A 21,926-nucleotide genomic window follows, 5' to 3' on the forward strand; every position below is an offset into this window, starting at 1 on the left:
CAGTAATGCTAAAGGGTCCATGACAGCATATTTTGGCCACTGCAAAATACTTTATTTTTAATATATTATAAGCATTGAAGTAGAAACATAATTTGTTTTCGAAGTGCTATTATAAAATTGCTTTTAAAGAAGGAATTCTGTACGATATAGGCATTAGGATACACACAATATGGGTGTTGGTTCTGTATAAGGATAGGAAATCTCCTTTCCCTGCTGCTGGGACCCATTTCTCCTTTTAATGTTCTTTCAAGCTGATCCAGACACAGGGTTTCCATTGACTTTGACAAATGGTACACTTTAATTGGCTCTGTGAATTGCAGAGCCTGAACACTGGATTGGGTTTTCCACTCTGTCCTTTGCTCACTAGCAAAGCACACTTGTCACATTATAATAATAACATGGTTCTTTGGAGTAGGTAGATTCAAATTCAACAAAAATGCAGTAGACCGTTTACTAAATAGTTGCATCCATCCTAAAGTATTGTACAAATAGTTTTCTGAAAACTAGGAAACATAAAGGATTTACATTCAAATGTATTAGCAGTCTCATCCTTTAGTGCGTTAAGTACAGTACTCAGTAAGCTAAAGGCACTATCTAAATGTGGGACATTTTATGCTGTACTGTAATTATAAATGGTTACTAGGAATTGGGTTAGACTGAGACACAGGCTCTTTAAAATTAGGAACATTATCCTATGATTTATGCCCTGTTATTCAGGTAATATATTTGTATTGAGGGGTCCTATCATGGCAATGTCAGCTATCCCCCAAATAACTGAAAACAAGGATGAAACTCAAAAAGCTGTCTTCGAGCAGCCACAATAGAGCCCATGCTTCAGAGTTCAGTTTTGTCATCAAAGAGAGCCTGGTCAGACACTCAGAGCTTCTCAAATTTGCACAAAATTCAAGCTGATAGGGTTATCTGAGTTCCCAGCCAACAGCAGATTGGCAACACTTTGGTAGGCGGGCTTTCTGTCTTTAGAATGTACGCTCTGCCCACTGTTTCCACAGTGGGAGCTGGTTCCAAGGATGCAGCCTTGAGACCGTAATGTGTTTCTGAGACCAGTTGGATGGTATAGGTGATTGAACCTAGTTAAAGCCATCTACATAAACCTTAAGATTCTGGAGGGCAGGTGTGGAGATCTACTCTCTTGCAGCTGCCGAAGAGAAGCCTCCTGTGTAAGTTTCCTTGCTTGTTGAACTGCCACCTGCCAATCTGGAGTGGCCTGCCTCTTTCTCAGGTCTTCCCCAACCTTGTTCTCCGTGTATGGGGGCCAGTTTGCAAACCAGCATAGCCCAAAGCTAGGCAGCAAGTGGGGGAGATGAAAGAACTATAGGAAGTGGTCATAAAGCAGCCCCCCCAACACACCAAAAAGATGGAAGGGGAAAAATAAGTTCTAGTTCTCTGGGAGTAATTTAATGCAGTGCTCAGTGCTTTTCAAACTGTGTAGAGGGTAAAAATCCCTCTACAATTTTTTAAGGAATTTTCCAGACCGTCACAGACTGATACTTTTAAAGCTACAATAATAGTAAATTATGAAAAAGAAATAAATATATAGGCATTAATTTTTTTTACTAGACTGAAAAGAAAATTAACTCAAATTTTGTAAAAGTTTCTAAATATGTATTCTTTATTTCTGTACTCTAGTTAACAATTTGCAGAGGGGATGTATCTGCCAACCACACCTTGGGTGGGACTGATTTAGTGTAAAGACAAAGAACTCTACACCACCTAATAGTTCTCAGAGCATTGCTTCCTCTTGGTCTGCTACACTGATGATGTATGTGATGATTGTATTAAATCACATCATCATCATTATTATATTAATTCATTCTAGTTAGGCAAATACATTTTTTCTTTTGAAAACAGTAAAAAGCAGGGAAGAAACTTTAGCAGAATTTCCATGCAAATACTTGAAATATATAAGGATATAATGCATAAGGATAAGAGAGAAGCCTCACTTATTTGGAAAATTCTCAGGTGTGGCGGGTTCAAAGACCCTTCAGGAGCACACATGCAGTTGGGAAAACTGGTTTTATTATTTGTTGCAGAGAGAGAACACACACCCAGAGGACTATGTGATGTCTCAGTTAGAGGGTGCTAGCATAAATCTATTATAGGATTTGGACTTTGGTTGGGTGATTTGGGGGAGGCTCTAAAGAAGCAGGGATTCTCTTTAGATTTGATGCTGCCAGAAAGTAGGGGCAATTCTGATTGGGCGTTTTGTGGGTGGCACAGTGACTTTTTGTCTGTGCTTAGAAACAAAAATATCAAGTGGCTTTGTGTATTTATCAGAGCAATATTGTCTGAGATTGATATTCCGTGAGTTTATATCCAGCAGGAAAACAAAATGACCTGACTGTGAGCGCCTGACCAGGTTGTAGTAATATTGATGTCAAATCAGTTCCGGAAGTCAGAGGCTTCTTTTTTCTTTTTCAGTGATAAGTAAAAATGGTATCATATAAAATTAAAAATCAAGCTTAAATATTCTTCATTATCTAAATCCTGATCATTTCTTTACCAAAGGCTTTTGGGAATTTTCTCTGGTGATGGTGTATAAGTTTGTTAACGAGAATTTTTGACCTAACTGAATAGTCTCTAGCCATGCAGTGCACAACACATGATTTAAAAAAAACAAAACAAAGTATTGATTGTTTTAAATTAATTAGTCAAGTCATCCACAAGTTTCAAAACATATCTACCTATATATGTATTCAGAATGTTTGCAACATGAGGGATGTCAGGCATCCAGGCTCAGGTTGCTAGAGCAATTTGAGAAAAGAATTTCATTTATATGGATTCCACTTTTGGGGGAGACTCTACCACAAAGCAGAAAACTGAGTTATTTAGATGAAATATGTACATATACTGAAGTCTGCATGTCTCAGTCTGATGTCTTACATTATTTTAGAATAAAGCTTTTTTTTGGGAAATTATAACATTCTAAACACTGACTGGTTTCCATTTGCTTTTGTGGATGATTTTTCCCCTGAGTCGGTAGCCTTGTGCAGAGACTTTATCTTACTCCTGCCTTTATTGCCAGCGTCTGTGTTCCTGACATAATGTAAATCAATACACATCTGTGAGACTTAAATAAGCAGTTGACTAGAAACTTAAAACTAAGTTTAAATTTTTAATCTTAGTTTAAAATTTATATATGAACTTCTGGCTTTCTCTCTTAAGAGTACTCAACATGAAAACTTTCTTTAAGAATAGTCTTGATGTTATTTTGTATAGTAAATGAGAGTTGTAAAATCCTTTGGAATCTCTTAGTGTTTCTTTTGAGCATAAAAGAATAATATATCAGCTAAATTAGTAATTTGAGTACATATCACAGGATGTGTATTTGAATCTTTACTGTTGACAAAAATTCAATGGGAGTGCTGTGTCAAAAAATAAAATCAAGTTTCTTTGCACCGGTTACTTTAGCAGATCAGTTAAGTCTATGAAACTGTTAGGAAGCACTCTAAGAAAAAAACAAATAGCCCATTTGTTTTCTGATTTTGTAGCCTTTTAAAATAGTTACTTTGCAGACATTGACCACATCCAGCTAGGCAATATTTTGGTCCTTAAAGTGAAAATCCACATTTTAAAACCCAATTTGCTGTTTGATCATTGTTCAAACTTTCCCCTCTTCCCTCCCCCAGGTGTCAGGGAGAACTAAGTCATATAGGTTTTAAGAAGCACAATTGTGTCTAATAGTTGTCCCTTAGCAGATACAGGATTTTTGTCACATTGTGGAACTGATGTCATTGAACACAAGGGATCCATGTGAGAATATATTAAGAATTAAGTTCAGATTAACTATATATACTTACAAAAATGTATTTAAGTAAATATACTTACAAAAAGTATTTATGTAAATGTATTTAAGTAAATATATACTGGGACTTCCCTGGTGGCCCAGTGGGTAAGACTCCGCGCTCCCAATGCTGGGGGTCCGGGTTTGATCCCTGGTAAGGGAACTAGATCCCACATGCCTCAACTAAGTCTGCATGCTGCAACTAAAAATCCTGCAAAGACCAGCGCAGCCAAAATAAATAAATAGATAAAAAAATATATATATACTTACAAAAATGTATTTAAGTATATTAACTATATATACTTACAAAAATGTATGTAAGTAATATATTTTGTAAGTAATACTTACAAAAATGTATTTAAGTAAAAATGTATTTAAGTAAAATTTCATTGAACACAAGGGATCCATGTGAGAATATATTAAGAATTAAGTTCAGATTAACTATATATACTTACAAAAATGTATTTAAATTGCTCTACTTGGTGTAACATGGTGTAGAAAAAATATGCATTTAAAATTTATTTTCATGTTTATTCAAGTCAAAGAACTCTTTCTCAGATATATTTTATTTACAGGAACATTTGCAACTTAATCAGGAAGGATATGAAATTAACCACCTGCTCTGGCACTGTGTTGCTTCCTGTACTTGTGTTCCGAAGAATAGTCCCCAGTTGAACAAGGTGCTTGAACATCTCATCCTTCATAAAACACAGCTTCAAGAGAAACACTGGTAAGAGGGATCCTATAAATCCAAAGTAACTCATGGGGAAACCTTTGTGTTTAAATGTTAAATAACCTTTGTGCTTAAATGTTAATCACACCTTAGTTGACTATGAAAAACATTTATAATCTCAGTTCCAAAGGCAAGGGCAATTTATATATTTTGTATTAGTTCATTTCATCAATAAATTTTTCTTATCTTTTTTTTTTTTTGGCTAGATGAGCATGCTTGTATTGCATTGTTTGTCTTTATTAAAGGAAATTTACTATTGAAACTTCATTCCCACATTTAAAGCATCTTTTATTTTCCAAGTTGTTAAACAACAATGAAGTACAGCTTATTATCCTTGGAGGAAATATACTAAGATTCTGTTTATGCGTTATTTGTAAAGTAGAAGAGAAATGACTGATAAGTGTTAATTTCCTCCTATACATATGTTAATTTGAAAAGGGAAAAAGAAGTCTTAAATTACTACAAAAGAGGGCATGGGTTAATGGAGGAAAGAAGAATTTTAAAGGAGTATTTCTGAGGAAATTGATCAGAGGATATCCCTTTGCAATATTTGAGGATGATCAGAGATTTGAATTCCTTTTCCACTACTAACAATAACAATAATATGTTGCACCATAGCAAGTTGAAAATTCATATGTTTTTCTTAAAATTACTTCCAGTTTTTAAGCCTCTGGCAAGCCCACTCTGCACAACCAATTTGTATATGTAAATTCTAAGAATCTGGTATATTTCTTCTGGACAAAAGCTGTTTTCCAGTTTCATTTGGATATTTTGGGGATTCTAGATCAAGTAAAGATTTCTGGAGAATGGCTTAGAGCATGTCTAATTCCCTTGAAATAGCCTATTTTAGAGTCTTGGAAGACTCTAACTTGATTTAAAAATAGCAAATTATATTTCAACATATAAAAGTAAATATTGCATGACTTTGTCAGTTTATTTTCAAGGTATTCTAATAATTGCCAAATAAACATGTTTAGATAACTACTGAGATAGTAAAAGTGGCTGATTAAGAATATCTAATTCTGAAAGTCAAGAAATTGTTTCTTTAACCAATTTTCATTTTTACTGTGTTGCATCAAACTTGATTTAATTTAATTTTTCAATTATTTCTCTTTGATAGGTTTTTTTTTAAACTTAGTATTTAATAGATTTAGGGGTTTTAGGAATAGTACAAGATTATTCTTACTTTACAAATGAAGAAACTGAGGCCAAGTTTATTAGGCTTACTGGTGACTGGAACCAGATTTCAAGGTCTGGCGTACCATTCTTTTTGGTATATCATCCCGCTTTCATTCTGGCTTCATTATTAAGGAGGTAACTGCTTAAAGGCATCTTGTCACTGAATCCTGACTTCTTTTTCTGGGAGGACATTGTGGAAATCAAGCATGGGAGGGAAAGTCAGTGTTTAGACAATGCTGAATGAACAGAGGACTAAATGGAAAAAGATGGTGAAACACAGTGACTGTTCATAATAGACTGGAAAAGGTAATTGTTTAAAAGAGCACTGCCAAATAGTTTTGATTGTATTTCTTATATTTACTATTTTTTTCTCTTTTTTTAAAGTTTTATTTACTGTTTTTTTAAGAAAAGAATTTGACATTTTTTAAAAGATGACTCTAGTAAACAAAAATAACCTGTTGACATTAAAAATTTAGCAATTTGACTAACTTCTCTATTAGTCAAATTTTCTGTTAGTTATAATGATAACATTATATCAAATATTAAAAAATTAATTTTTCTTTTTAAAAGTATTTAATTTATGTAACAGCCTATACAGTTTTCAAGAAGTCATTATTCCAGGCAAAACCAAACAAACTGTGATGTAATTATCAAAATCAAACCAGAAATACTTTTACATTTATGGGAAAACTTTAATATTGGTCTTGTGTGCTCCTAAGATTAGGTACATGTGAGAAATTTTAAAAATGAACTGAACATATTTAGAATTAAATAGAAAAATTGAGGCTTCAGGCCCTGATCGTAAATTAAGACTTTGTTAGGATTTGCTAGACCAGATAGCCTTAAAATTGTGATAGTTGGTGGAAGATATCTTTGGTTTAGGACCTGAAATTCAATGCCAAGTGACTATTAATAGGAATAATGTAAGCAGTTTCATTTTCCATGCATATCAGTAAATTACCACATGATAGAAAAATGATCAGAGATTTAAAATGCAGAGGGAGACCATTCAACTGATTGATCAAAAGAAATTTCATTAATAGTGGCAAAAAGTGCTTGGGCCAATACTAGTGTGTGGTTTTCATCTGCCCTTCTCCGATGCTATCCATCAGCAGATAATTCATCATGTGTGTACCTGCCTGACTCCTTATAACCCCCTTTGTAAAGATCATACAGCACAAAAGGAAAGAAACAGAAGCCAGTGGTTTCAAAAGAATAGGCCCAGGATCCATGAAAAGACTCCAGGAAAGACTCACAGAATTAGAGCAACCTCTGCTCCATGAGAGACAGGGAATAAACTGAGGAAAGGAAATGTACTAATTACAATAAATTATAAAATAGGGTGAAGAAGTAGAGAAACTGAGAATACACGAGCCGCTCCCAGTGTCACGCACCAGCCTTTATCTTGGAAGTTTAGCTGCCTTGTGCCGCAGATAAGCAGCTTGTGTAAGGCAGATTTCCATTTAATATGGTTAAATTTTGTATGATGCTTCATACTCTCAATGCTCCACCCTGTGGTTTGGCCTTTTACGAACTGCCCCATTTGCTCTGGGGAGATAGGTCAAGGCACCGCAAAAGGCTTTCTAATTGAACATGAAAATAATGAATTGTGTTAATAATTGAATTATTAGCCAATGCGACAGCTGAGAAATGCAGCATGGCACTTCAGGAGAGCAGTATAACATATAAAATTGTATCTCCCAAGCAAAATAGCTGATTTAATCGCTCCACGAATGTATTCCAAAAAAGATTGACAATTTAAAATTATACCGACATTGCAAGTGTTTTCCAGACATATAGTGTTTGTGTTTGCATCGAAATAAATTGAACAAAGAATCTGCTGCTTTGTATGGGCAGCAAGGCCTTTACTTCGGGACACATCACTGCCTTCTGCAATATCTATCTCCCTGAACCCCAGTAATTATAATGTTGTGTGATAGTCTCACCAAAACCCTTCAGACCAAAGTTTTCATCAATAATTCCTCTTCATGAGCTGAGATGTCAGTGAAGGTCCTCAGTCTTCTGATTCATTTCCGAGATTTCTTATTGACCCTTCGATCCTCTGAGCTAAATGTAAACATTTAGTCTGTATCAAGGGTAAATATATAATTTATGCTTTGCTACCTTATGGTGCAGTGAAAAAAGCATTCATCTTCAAATCAGAAGGCCTGTGTTTTAGTCTTATCTCTTGCTACCTGTCTAATTTTGATTGAGTCGCATGACCCCTATGAACAGGGTCTGCTCAGCAGTTAAATAGAGGTAATAGCCATCTCAAAGAGCTTTTGGGAGTTTTAAATAAGGTAAGTAATATGAAAACACCTTTTAAACTCTGAATCTCCCCTAATACTTCATTTCCTGCTAGTTCAGATCTGAATGATTTTTTTTCATAAACTCCTACCTACTGAATTTCTGTCTCAGTACCTGACACATGTCCTCTCCTTAAGTTAACAAACTTAGGCACCTTGAGTACATTTCAGAGCAGTTCCCCTGCTCTCCACTCCCACTGTCCCCACCTTGGGTCGGGACCTTATTGTCTCATGACTTTTGTAGCTTATTAACTGGTCTCTTGGCCTTATGTTTTCTCTTCAGTAATCTGTCCTACTCTGCTGCCAGGGTTACAACATAAATGTAATTATACCATTATCCATCTTAAAATTATTTAATAAGACGTGTTTTTACATGACACAGGGGTTGCAACTCCAATCAGGGTCTCTTAAATTGCCATGATTAAAAATAAACAAACAAACAAAAAAAAAGAGCAAAAACAAAGACTGAAAGAAGGATCCTGTTACTGGGATTAATTACCACCAACTAGCCACACAGGCAGACCAAGTGCCTGGAAGAAGGCAATCAGTGAGCACCTAGGCCTTCTGAACAGCCATCATGGCCTGTCGACACTCCATCCTTTCATTCTCCCCCACTACCTTTCCTGGTGCGCCAGGATTGTTCTGTGTGTAGGAGAAAGAACCCTTTTAGCAGACAGGTTAAAGTCTAGATTTTCACGTAGCCCGTCTCTTCTGAATGTCAGAAATCAGGCAATGGCAAGAGGAACATATTCTTTAAACTAGTTTTCCTAAATGGTCAAAATCAGGAAAGAAATTCTGTCTGCTTTCTTCTCCATGTGCGGTGAAGATTGAGACTTATTTGTACTAATTCTTCCCTCCCTAGCCTGTTAATGTAATCTTGAGTTTCTGATAACATTATAGTTAAATCATTACTTAAAATGTTCATTCTTCTCCTTAAAGAATGGTTTATATATTTATTTAATTTGGGGATCATATTTATAAAATAATTTTGACTTATTAAAATGTATCTATTTTTCCCACTCACTGTCATCCATTTAACACTAGGATTTTCCATTCTTAAGCTGTTAAATACTATTCCTTTCTTGGCTGGCTTGAGTAAATTTCTAAGCATGGACATAGGTGACCTATTTCATTAGGCAGGCCCTTGATTACATATGACCCTTGGCTGAATATAACATTTGTCACCATTTTTCCCCCTAAAAAGTTTAAGGACATTTTGTCTGGAAATAGGCTTCTATGCTCACAGATTTTTAATTCCCCTCTTTAAATCTCTAAATGTTGCTATGCTGTTTCCTACCTTTTAGTTATTATGAGATGTTCAAAGCCAGTCTGCCCTCTTTTTATCTGTTTTATTTTCAATCCAGAATTTTTTAGGAACACCTTTGTGATTTGGTAGCCAGGAGACAGATGCTTCCTCTTATGTCTCACTGACCGTCTTAGGAAGCTGCTGGGGCAAATCCTCTGCTTTACTTAAGAGAGAAGCCCCCAGTGTGTGAAGCTGTGCACAAATGTTCTGGCTACTGGGCTACATTTCATGGAGGATTTCCATTGATTGCTTATGGTTCACATGTGTTCCCAACTCCTGCCTCTCTGTGCTTAGGGTTTTTCTTACATGGTGGTGGAAAATCCATATATGCCTGCATTACATTTTAAATCAAACTTTGGGCTTCTTGGCATTGGAAAGGTTTGCCTTCATTTAGATTACATTTTCTTCATAGTTTTAAAACCCTTAAAATTTCTTTCTTTTTTTTGTGGTACTGTGGGTTTACTTTTCTTTATTTTATGTTTGGTTGTTTCAATAGGAATTAGATAGTAATGGATCTCAGCTTGCCAGTGGTTGTCTTCCTCTAAATTATTGAAGAATTGTTCAAGTTCATTCCCTTCCAAGTGTCATTTTTTGCAGTCACTTCCTTCGTTATGAATTTGAATTATATTTCTGTAATTTTAATTTCCTGCACCCTCTTGTTTTCTTATTATACCACCTTTCATCTCAGTATCAAGGCTTTTCTTTGTTGTTTGTTCTTCCTGGGCTTTATTAAAGATGCTTAAGAGTCTTGTAAAAATATCTTCTGGCTCCTGGAAGAAATTACTTTCAGAGTTATGATCTTCTCTTAGTATTCAGACTGATACTCTCTTTAGTCCTTGCTATAATATCTATATCTATAGATATAGATATAGATATATTTTTTTGCGGTACACAGGCCTCTCACTGCTGTGGCCTCTCCCATTGCGGAGCACAGGCTCCGGACGCGCAGGCTCAGCGGCCATGGCTCACGGGCCCAGCCGCTCCACGGCATGTGGGATCTTCCCAGACCAGGGCATGAACCCGTGTCCCCTGCATCGTCAGGTGGACTGTCAATCACTGCACCACCAGGGAGGCCCCTATAATATATTTTTAAATCATCTCATGTAGGGCCCTCTCCTCCATTTTCTATTTTACTTATCTCAGAACTAGGGAAAATTTTTATAAACTTGTCATTTTTAAAAGAAGAGGTTTGTGTTCATAGCATACATTACAGAGGTTAAAAGCTACAACACTCCACATGCAGTATCATAGGGAACTTCCCGCATTCTCCCTATTCTTTTCTATTTAACTTGTGAGGAGAAAATGCACTCCAGCATTCCCATTACAGCACTCCTTCTCCCCACCCCGTGACCCCTTTTCCTATACACATATCCCCACAAGCACTGTTTTCCATCCTTTTGTCATCTGGAAGTTGCTATCTCTGAATAAGTATGGAGAGATGAGGATAAAAAGCATAGAGATAATACTCTGGCTCCTTAAAAATTCAGTACCTCAAAGTTAAGGATTGGCTTTACTTATTTCTATGAAAAACATGGTAGACAGTAGAGATAAGTTTTTCTTTTTTTCTTTTAACCTTCTTTTGGGAAACAAGGCTGCTGTGTTTCTTGAAGTGGCATGTGGCTACTCCTTCTTGCTGTTCTTAATCCAGCTCTATCAATTCTATGCTTTATATCTTACAGGACATTCCCTGTAAGATAGTGACATCTGTTTCATTCTCAGTCTCCAGGATTGTGTGGATTTTTGCCATTGTCAGTGTTTTCCAAAATATCTATTGAAAGTTTCAAGTAACCCTATGTAAGAGTTGCAACTTGGAGACATTTTAATTCTATCTTTTAAAATAATAATTTGGTCATAGAGGAAATATATATAGAGGAGTAAGGAGAACCTAGGAAAACTGTTCTGAATGCTGATGTTTCTAACCTTTTTATAAGGTGGTGTGCAGACAGATATCTTTTTATGAAGCCCCTGGTTATTATATGTTAGTTCATTTATATAAGTAGAGAAGGAACGCTGGACCACAGTCAGGATAGCTGAAGTCCAGTCCAGGTCTGGTACTGTTTAGCTGTGTGCAGTGATTCACATTAATTTTAAAAGCTAACACAACATTGTTCCCTTTTCTCCACACCCTCTCCAGCATTTATTGTTTGTACATATTTTGATGATGGCCATTCTGACCGGTGTGAGGTGATGCCTCATTGCAGTTTTGATTTGCATTTCTCTAACTATTAGTGATGTTGAGCATCTTTTCATGTGTTTGTTGGCAATCTGTATGTTTTCTTTGGAGAAATGTCTGTTTAGGTCTTCTGCCCATTTTTGGATTGGGTTGTTTGGTTTTTTTGATGTTGAGCTGTATTAGCTCCTTATATATTTTGGAGGTTAATCCTTTGTCAGTTGCTTCATTTGCAATATTTTCTCCCATTCTGAGGGTTGTCTTTCATCTTGTTTATGGTTTCCTTTGCTGTGCAAAAGCTTTTAAGTTTCATTAGGTCCCATTTGTTTATTTTTGTTTTTATTTTCATTACTCTAGGAGGTGGCTCAAAAAAGATTGTGCTGTGCTTTATGTCAGAGTGTTCTGCCTATGTTTTCCTCTAAGAGTTTTATAGTGTCTGGTCTTACACTCAAGTCTTTAATCCATTTTAAGTTTATTTTTTGTGTGTGGTGTTAGGGAGTGTTCTAATTTCATTCTTTTACATGAAGCTGTACAGTTTTCCCAGACCACTTATTGAAGAGGCTGTCTTTTCTCCATTATATATTTTTGCCTCCTTTGTCATAGATTAGTTGACCATAGGAGCGTAGGTTTTATCTCTGGGCTTTCTATCCTGTTCCATTGATCTATATTTCTGTTTTTGTGCCAGTACCATACTGCCTTGATTACTGTTGCTTTGTAGTATAGTCTGAAGTCAGGGAGCCTGATTCCTCCAGCTCCGTTTTTCTTTCTCAAGATTGCTTTGGCTGTTGGGGATCTTTTCTGTCTCCATCCAAATTTTAAGATTTTTTGTTCTAGGTCTGTAAAAAAATGCCATTGGTAATTTGATAGGGATGGCATCGAATCTGTACATTGCTTTGGGTAGTATAGTCATTTTCACAATATTGATTCTTCCAATCCAAGAACATGGTATATCGCTCCATCCATTTTTTGTCATCTTTGATTTCTTTCATCAGTGTCTTATAGTTTTCTGAGTACAGGTCTTTTACCTCCTTATGTAGGTTTATTCCTAGATATTTTATTCTTTTTGTTGCAATGGTAAGTGGGATTGTTTCCTTAATTTCTCTGTCTGCCCTTTTGTTGTTAGTGTATAAGAATACAAGTGATATATTGTTCATAGGAATGTAAATTGATACAGCCACTATGGAAAACAGTGTGGAGGTTCTAAAAAAACCACAAGTAGAACTACCATATGATCCAACAGTCCCACTCCTGGGCATATACCCAGAGAAGACCATAATTCAAAAAAACACATGCACCTCAATGTTCATAGCAGCACTATTTACAGTAGCCAGGACATGGAAGCAACCTAAATGTCGATTGACAGAGGAATGGATTAAGAAGTTTGGTACATATATACAATGGAATATTACTCAGCCATAAAAAGGAATGAAATTGGGTCATTTGTAGAGACATGGATGGACCTAGAGAGTGTCATACAGAGTGAAGTAAGTCAGAAAGAGAAAAGCGAATATCGTATAATAATGCATATATGTGGAATCAAGAAAAATGGTATAGATGATCTTGTTTGCAAAGCAGAAATAGAGATACAGTTGTAGAGAACAAATGTATGGATACCAAGGGGGAAAGGGGTGGGGTGGGAGGAATTAGGAGACTGGGATTTGCACATTATACATTATTGATACTATGTATAAAATAGACAGCTGATGGAAACATACTGTATAGCACAGGGAACTCTACCCAATGCACTGTGGTAACCTAAATGGGAGGGAAGTCTAAAAGGGAGGAGATATCTGTATGTGTATGGCTGATTCATTTTGTTGTGCAGTGGAGGCTAACACAACATTGTAAAGCAACCATACTCCAATAAAAATTAATAAAAATAAATAAAAGCTAACACAACATTGTACGTCAGCCATACTCCAATAAAAATTTTAAAGAGGAAAAAAATTAAAAAAGCAAAGCTACAAAGTAAAATAAATCAAGTAACTATGTTATTTTAGACAAGCCAGTAAACCTCTGCCTCAGTTTATTTACATAATTTGGGGGACATCTATAATATATATAAATTACTTTATATGTACATGTTTAATTTCATGGCATTGTAAAAGTAAGTCAATGTACTGGTAATTGAGACTTGGTGTCCTGCAATGAGTTCACAAAGAAGCTAACACTTTATTTAAATTACTAACCTAATTCAATTTGAAAACTTATTTTTACATGCATTGATTTTCAGTTTTTATTTTTAACAAACTTCAATTTATAAGTATTGGTGCTTTTATTCTATTTTTGTCAAAGGCATTTTCCCTTATAGAAAATTTTGCAGTCAGCAGCATTGGTTGAAACAGTGTTTCTGGTGAAGAATTTTTCTACCATAGGTGGCTGACACTGATGGAAATTCTTCAATCTGTATTTTAGTGAAAGTGCCCTAGGTTAGCTACAGTTTTCCAGACTTAAAGGGGAACAGAAGAAACAAAACCTTATGACTATGAGGTATATTCATGGTAAAGAACTTTTGTGAACTCTGAGACTGTCCTCTCCTTTACCTTATCATGAAACCTCTGCGATGAATATTCTGGGGAAGGACTCACCTTTGTTCGTCTTGGAAAGCATCTAGACCTTTTCCTTCAGTCATCATAGATTAAAAAAAAAAAAAAAGGTGTGAGGTGATGCCTCATTGCAGTTTTGATTTGCATTTCTCTAACTATTAGTGATGTTGAGCATCTTTTCATGTGTTTGTTGGCAATCTGTATGTTTTCTTTGGAGAAATGTCTGTTTAGGTCTTCTGCCCATTTTTGGATTGGGTTGTTTGGTTTTTTTGATGTTGAGCTGTATTAGCTCCTTATATATTTTGGAGGTTAATCCTTTGTCAGTTGCTTCATTTGCAATATTTTCTCCCATTCTGAGGGTTGTCTTTCATCTTGTTTATGGTTTCCTTTGCTGTGCAAAAGCTTTTAAGTTTCATTAGGTCCCATTTGTTTATTTTTGTTTTTATTTTCATTACTCTAGGAGGTGGCTCAAAAAAGATTGTGCTGTGCTTTATGTCAGAGTGTTCTGCCTATGTTTTCCTCTAAGAGTTTTATAGTGTCTGGTCTTACACTCAAGTCTTTAATCCATTTTAAGTTTATTTTTTGTGTGTGGTGTTAGGGAGTGTTCTAATTTCATTCTTTTACATGAAGCTGTACAGTTTTCCCAGACCACTTATTGAAGAGGCTGTCTTTTCTCCATTATATATTTTTGCCTCCTTTGTCATAGATTAGTTGACCATAGGAGCGTAGGTTTTATCTCTGGGCTTTCTATCCTGTTCCATTGATCTATATTTCTGTTTTTGTGCCAGTACCATACTGCCTTGATTACTGTTGCTTTGTAGTATAGTCTGAAGTCAGGGAGCCTGATTCCTCCAGCTCCGTTTTTCTTTCTCAAGATTGCTTTGGCTGTTGGGGATCTTTTCTGTCTCCATCCAAATTTTAAGATTTTTTGTTCTAGGTCTGTAAAAAAATGCCATTGGTAATTTGATAGGGATGGCATCGAATCTGTACATTGCTTTGGGTAGTATAGTCATTTTCACAATATTGATTCTTCCAATCCAAGAACATGGTATATCGCTCCATCCATTTTTTGTCATCTTTGATTTCTTTCATCAGTGTCTTATAGTTTTCTGAGTACAGGTCTTTTACCTCCTTATGTAGGTTTATTCCTAGATATTTTATTCTTTTTGTTGCAATGGTAAGTGGGATTGTTTCCTTAATTTCTCTGTCTGCCCTTTTGTTGTTAGTGTATAAGAATACAAGTGATATATTGTTCATAGGAATGTAAATTGATACAGCCACTATGGAAAACAGTGTGGAGGTTCTAAAAAAACCACAAGTAGAACTACCATATGATCCAACAGTCCCACTCCTGGGCATATACCCAGAGAAGACCATAATTCAAAAAAACACATGCACCTCAATGTTCATAGCAGCACTATTTACAGTAGCCAGGACATGGAAGCAACCTAAATGTCGATTGACAGAGGAATGGATTAAGAAGTTTGGTACATATATACAATGGAATATTACTCAGCCATAAAAAGGAATGAAATTGGGTCATTTGTAGAGACATGGATGGACCTAGAGAGTGTCATACAGAGTGAAGTAAGTCAGAAAGAGAAAAGCGAATATCGTATAATAATGCATATATGTGGAATCAAGAAAAATGGTATAGATGATCTTGTTTGCAAAGCAGAAATAGAGATACAGTTGTAGAGAACAAATGTATGGATACCAAGGGGGAAAGGGGTGGGGTGGGAGGAATTAGGAGACTGGGATTTGCACATTATACATTATTGATACTATGTATAAAATAGACAGCTGATGGAAACATACTGTATAGCACAGGGAACTCTACCCAATGCACTGTGGTAACCTAAATGGGAGGGAAGTCTAAAAGGGAGGAGATATCTGTATGTGTATGGCTGATTCATTTTGTTGTGCAGTGGAGGCTAACACAACATTGTAAAGCAACCATACTCCAATAAAAATTAATAAAAATAAATAAAAGCTAACACAACATTGTACGTCAGCCATACTCCAATAAAAATTTTAAAGAGGAAAAAAATTAAAAAAGCAAAGCTACAAAGTAAAATAAATCAAGTAACTATGTTATTTTAGACAAGCCAGTAAACCTCTGCCTCAGTTTATTTACATAATTTGGGGGACATCTATAATATATATAAATTACTTTATATGTACATGTTTAATTTCATGGCATTGTAAAAGTAAGTCAATGTACTGGTAATTGAGACTTGGTGTCCTGCAATGAGTTCACAAAGAAGCTAACACTTTATTTAAATTACTAACCTAATTCAATTTGAAAACTTATTTTTACATGCATTGATTTTCAGTTTTTATTTTTAACAAACTTCAATTTATAAGTATTGGTGCTTTTATTCTATTTTTGTCAAAGGCATTTTCCCTTATAGAAAATTTTGCAGTCAGCAGCATTGGTTGAAACAGTGTTTCTGGTGAAGAATTTTTCTACCATAGGTGGCTGACACTGATGGAAATTCTTCAATCTGTATTTTAGTGAAAGTGCCCTAGGTTAGCTACAGTTTTCCAGACTTAAAGGGGAACAGAAGAAACAAAACCTTATGACTATGAGGTATATTCATGGTAAAGAACTTTTGTGAACTCTGAGACTGTCCTCTCCTTTACCTTATCATGAAACCTCTGCGATGAATATTCTGGGGAAGGACTCACCTTTGTTCGTCTTGGAAAGCATCTAGACCTTTTCCTTCAGTCATCATAGATTAAAAAAAAAAAAAAAGTTACTGAACTCATATCCATTGACTTTGAAATAATAGTATTTTTAAAATTCAGTTCAGTTCAGCCTTTTGAACCCAGTCATTTTATATAGAGTATTTCATTTAAATCTCATAGTCTCTGAAAAGTAGGTTTTGCTATATTTACTTTATAGATGAGTAGATTAAGATTCAGCTAAGGTATGAACATTGCCCTTTGCCATATATCTAGTTAGTGGCAGAGCTAAGATTCCATCTCTGATTTTTCAACTCTAAATTTCATGCTTGTAAATATGTTTAAATGTATCAGCTAGGCTTTAGTTCTTCTGAATGTAACAGTAACCTGACTGCAATTGCATACCAAATAGGGCTTTATTTATTGCACATAACAAGCATTGCATTACTGATGCAGATGCTTAAGGGAATCCTCAAGATCCAGGCTTCTTCTAGCTTCCTTTTATTCCATTCTTTTTTTTTTTTTTTTTTTTTTATCTTCCCAGACAGGGGCATGAACCCGTGTCCCCTGCATCGGCAGGCGGACTCTCAACCACTGCGCCACCAGGGAAGCCCTGGGGAGTCATATTTCAAAATTAAGTTTCTTGTGTTATAATTTACATATAATAAAATTCAAACATTTTATGTATACAGATCTATGACCTTTGACAAATGTGTACACCTGTGTAATCACTATCCCAGTCCAGATGTAGAATGTTTCCATCTTGAGGAAGCAACATTAACTGAGCACTCTGCCATTTTGAACAAAATTGAGGTTTAGTTTCAAAGGAAGGAGACAAATGATATTAGGTGGAAAATAGGCAACATTGTAATACTAAGGTTAAATATTAATGTACTTAGATAATGGCTTAGAAAAGCAAAATTGAAAAACAGGAAATACCCATAGGTAGGAGAAGACTTCAGTTATTAGTTAACCTAGCTTAAAACATGGACTTGGACAAATCTCCCAGATCTATTTAAGTCTCAATTTTCTAATATTTAAAAAAGAAAAAGATTTTAAAGAGTTCTTGAATGTGTCAAAAATTGTGGTTCAGATCAAAGGAGGTATTTGTATGAAAGCACATTGAGATCTGTAAAGCTCCATTCAAATATAAAGAATTGTCTTTATCTCTGTGGTTAGAGGTGTTTCCTTTTGAAAATGATCATGAACTTGACTCACCTGAAATATCACAGTTGTGAACTTCAAATATAATTGTAGAATATATTACCTTTTTAACTGATTAATGGCTTATAAATCAAGGCAATATGTAGCTCTAGGCAGAGGCAATTTTATATTTGCATTATTATTAGCTCCCTTTCAAACTTATGTCTCTTTCAATTGGGTAACAATAGCATTAAATGTATAATTTCCTGAAACTGTTAGAATATATGGCTAACATATATAGCTGACAAATTCTTTGTTATGGCTAACAAATTCTTATATGATTTCCCAGTTATATGATATTTTGAATCTTGACAGTTTTCCATTTAATGTGAAATATAAATTTTATTCTGAGAAATTGCACTTTTTGTAAAAATCAAATAACACTGCACTTTTAGAGTATTTAGGAAGACCATTTTTTTATTCTCTCTTTTGCGAAGAAAACACTCTCTTGAAATTCACCCCTTGGAATCAGTTGTAAAAGGTTAAAAATCAAAACCTCTTGTGAGATTTGGGGGACACTCTAGAACCAGAGGCCTTGATTGCTTGTTATACAGGATCTGTGAAGAAATGTGATCATTTGTAATATTTATTACTCTCAGAGTTTTGTCAGAACACTGCTGTGAACTCAACATCTTGCCCGATGTGGCCGTTTCCTATAAGCTTTTATCATAACTAGTGGCAAACAATACTAGTCTTTGCTGAAAATAAATGTATCTAGAAATCCAGGATAGTCATTTCTTCTGGCCTATTACCTTTTTCATTAAAAAATTATTTATTATTATTTTAAACGAAAGTCTTTGTTGTTTTGTTCATAAAATTTCCAGGTTGGATTCAGCACTGGCTTTGTTGGTCCTTGGGGAGGCTGCCAAATTACACATAGCCTGTTTGAAAGCTTTCATGGACCTAATGAGAGATTTTCTTTTAAGCATTATGTCTGTTCAGAATCAGGTAATAATATATTGTTAATTTAGGTGTGCAAAAAGACCTAAATTGAAACAAGTTTTACTTTTGTCACTATTTTAACTGTATATCATTTAGGATTTATAATGAGCATGACTTTGTAATAATAATTTTAATTAAATGTAAAGGTAAATGCATATTTACCATATATCCCAGTATAAATATAGATGTAGACAGAGATCCAGAAATAGGTTATACTCACATGCAGACATGCACTCACACAAGAGGGAATTTTAATTTTATTAACAAACTTCAGATCATATAGTCATATGGTTTAGTTTCCTATTTAAAATTTTTTTTGTTGTCATTACATATTATTAAGATTTACATTTTAGTGAGGATGAGATAACCATTTCTCTGTTGTTGAGCTTTGAGCTTATTTCTAATTCACAGTTAATTACATTATTCACAGTTAATTACAAATAATGTTGGACTGGTATTCTCACCCAAAAATCTTTATCTGCATTTATGACTATTTCTTTAGAATAGATTTATAAAATTAAATTACTGAGTGATAGACTATGAACTTTCTTTTAACGTTCTCAGGATGGTTGTCCAGATTCCTCTCCAGAAGACATAACTTTCTTGCTTTCCTATGAAAAATGTATGAGTGCACACACAAGAATTGAGCTATATAAAAAAAAGATTATTTTACAATATAAATGGAAAATAGTATCTCATTGGGTTAATTCATGTTCCACTGACTACTAAGGAAATTGAAAAGTTGATGTTCTATATATACTTTTTAGCTATTTTTATTTTTTATTCCTTGAACTTGGTTTTATGCAATCTACCCATGGAAAGCTTGTTTTTAATGAGTGCATTTTAGAAATATTAGTTGATTATGATCTTTTAACAACTCTATAAAATTTGGAGACATTTCTTATAAGTACGGTATATAGTTCTTCATTACGGCAGAGCGTGCTTTGATTGTCTAATAGCTATTTTCTCATTTTAGGAAGAAAGCTGCAAGGTAGATGATTTTTCCTGGGCCTGGAATGTAATCTACATATACATAACAATTCTTGCAGAAATCTGCTTGTATGCGGCCAATTCTGATTTGCAAAAAGCTGCTTTAATTGGTTTCTGCGACTGTAAAAGTTCACAAAAAGATATTTTACCCACGGACAAATCAGAAGAAATGCCAGAATTGAGGGAAACAAGTATTTTAGGTCTTTTGGAATATTTCTCTTCAAAGATGTCAGATAATTGTAAGTAAATTATTTTTCAACTTGATGAGAAATATTTTTAAGATGTCCCTGTCTGTATATAATAATAAGCATTTTACAAAAAGTTAACATTTTGAAGTGGGAGGTAATTTTAAATTCACTAGGACTTCCTACAAATTTAGGACGTCTATTTTATAACATGGAAATTTTTGATCAATAATTTAAAAACAACTGAAATGTAAACTGGAGTTGGTTGATATATGATTCAGATTATATTCTTTGGAAACAAGAGATGACCTTAGGAAAACTTATAGAATGTATATAAAGTTTGTTTTATTCTTTTCCCCATAAGGCCTTCTCATCCATCGTCTCCATTTTCATCTACTGTTTCTCTTGTTCTCCCCACAACCCAAGAGCATTTCTCTTTAATCACTCAGATATTATAGTATATTGTATCTTAAGACTAAAGGTCATTTTCCTACTATTGTTTATGGGGGGACTATTAGAATAAAATACTTTTGTTTTGAAAAGGGCACTATAGGGACTATTAATTCAAGCGTGTCCTTTAAGGTTAACTAGAACTCTTCTTTATGAATATCATGTAGTCTATTTTGTTATTATAATCTCTTATGTATATGACTCTCACTTCCATTAAGTTATGAGATAATTGAGATTGGAGAATCATGTCTGAATTATATTTGTATCAACCCAGTATCTACCATATTATTTAGCACACAGTAGGTGGGCGATAATGATAGTGGAGTTATTATGTAGTTAAACAAATCACTGAATTTCAAACATGATAGCAAGATTATTTGAAAGTGGAAGGAAGCAAGATACTGCCTTTCCGTAGAACTGTAATTCACTGATTTGGGATAAATTATGCTTGAATATAATTTTAAATAGTAAGACTTTAGTAGCAGATATTAATTTCATTCTCAAAAACTTGCTTGCTATCTTAAAATTACTTTCAATATAGTTTTGGTTTAAACAATAGATTGGAACTTATCATTTCGAAGTGCAATTTGCTTGACCTTTGCCCACTTTTCAAGAAGATTATGTTTATTTTTTATTAGTGCCAATTTTAAACAGATTTTTAGTCATTAGCAGATAAATTGTATTTCTCCCATGTTTATAGTATTGATAAAGTGAAGAGGTATTTGCTTCTCTTGCTTTTCACACTTTTTAAAGTATTCAGAATGGTCAGAAGTCTTCCTGTATAGCAGCTCAACATATGATTTTTAACCTGCCACTAAACAGATTCATGTAATAATTGGGGGCCTTCAGTTTTTTGGGCTAGCTGTGTAGAATTAGTTCTTTCTGAAAGAAGAGAGAAAGAAGACTGCTTTCTTCAGTGATGGGTCCAGAAGATTATCCTCCATGTGGAGGACCTTTCCTCCTAGAAGCCTCTTGGCCTCCCTCTGGCCATGACCCCTGAGCTCTGGTAAAACCTCACAATGATAGGGTTTCATGTTTCTGTGGGCACTCGAATATTTATTCCTTCTCAACAGTCTGATTTTTTTTTCCAGCCAGTTGATGATTTCAGTGCATTTATTTGCTCATTGTTGATCTTTCTTTGAAGTTTCTTATCTTCTCCTGAAGACTTTATTTATTTTTTAACATCTTTACTGGAGTATAATTGCTTTACAATGTTGTGTTAGTTTCTGCTGTATAACAAAGTGAATCAGCTATATGTATACGTATATCCCCATATCCCCTCCCTCTTGCGTCTCCCTCCCACCCTCCCTATCCCATGGATGCTTTCCCTGATGTTTTTCTTATGCTTATACTTGAACTTAGCAATGAAATAGTTAAACAGTATTTTATCAATGTTTTCTCAACCCAAGTGGGAAAATTGATGTTT

The 21,926-nt window shown here is 34.7% G+C and overlaps 1 protein-coding gene across 1 annotated transcript in view; it reads left to right on the forward strand.

Annotated features, from left to right (window-relative positions):
- TMEM232 (transmembrane protein 232) overlaps positions 1–21,926 on the forward strand; it is a 250,664-nt gene that overhangs the window by 43,699 nt on the left and 185,039 nt on the right. Inside the window, 3 exon segments of the mRNA XM_024743356.1 lie at positions 4,399–4,532; positions 18,758–18,881; positions 19,852–20,104. Coding sequence (XP_024599124.1) covers positions 4,399–4,532; positions 18,758–18,881; positions 19,852–20,104 — 511 coding nt within the window.

The sequence above is a fragment of the Neophocaena asiaeorientalis genome, unplaced genomic scaffold, assembly GCF_003031525.2.
Source record: "Neophocaena asiaeorientalis asiaeorientalis breed wild unplaced genomic scaffold, Neophocaena_asiaeorientalis_V1.1 scaffold26, whole genome shotgun sequence".
Classification (NCBI taxonomy): Eukaryota; Metazoa; Chordata; class Mammalia; order Artiodactyla; family Phocoenidae; genus Neophocaena; species Neophocaena asiaeorientalis.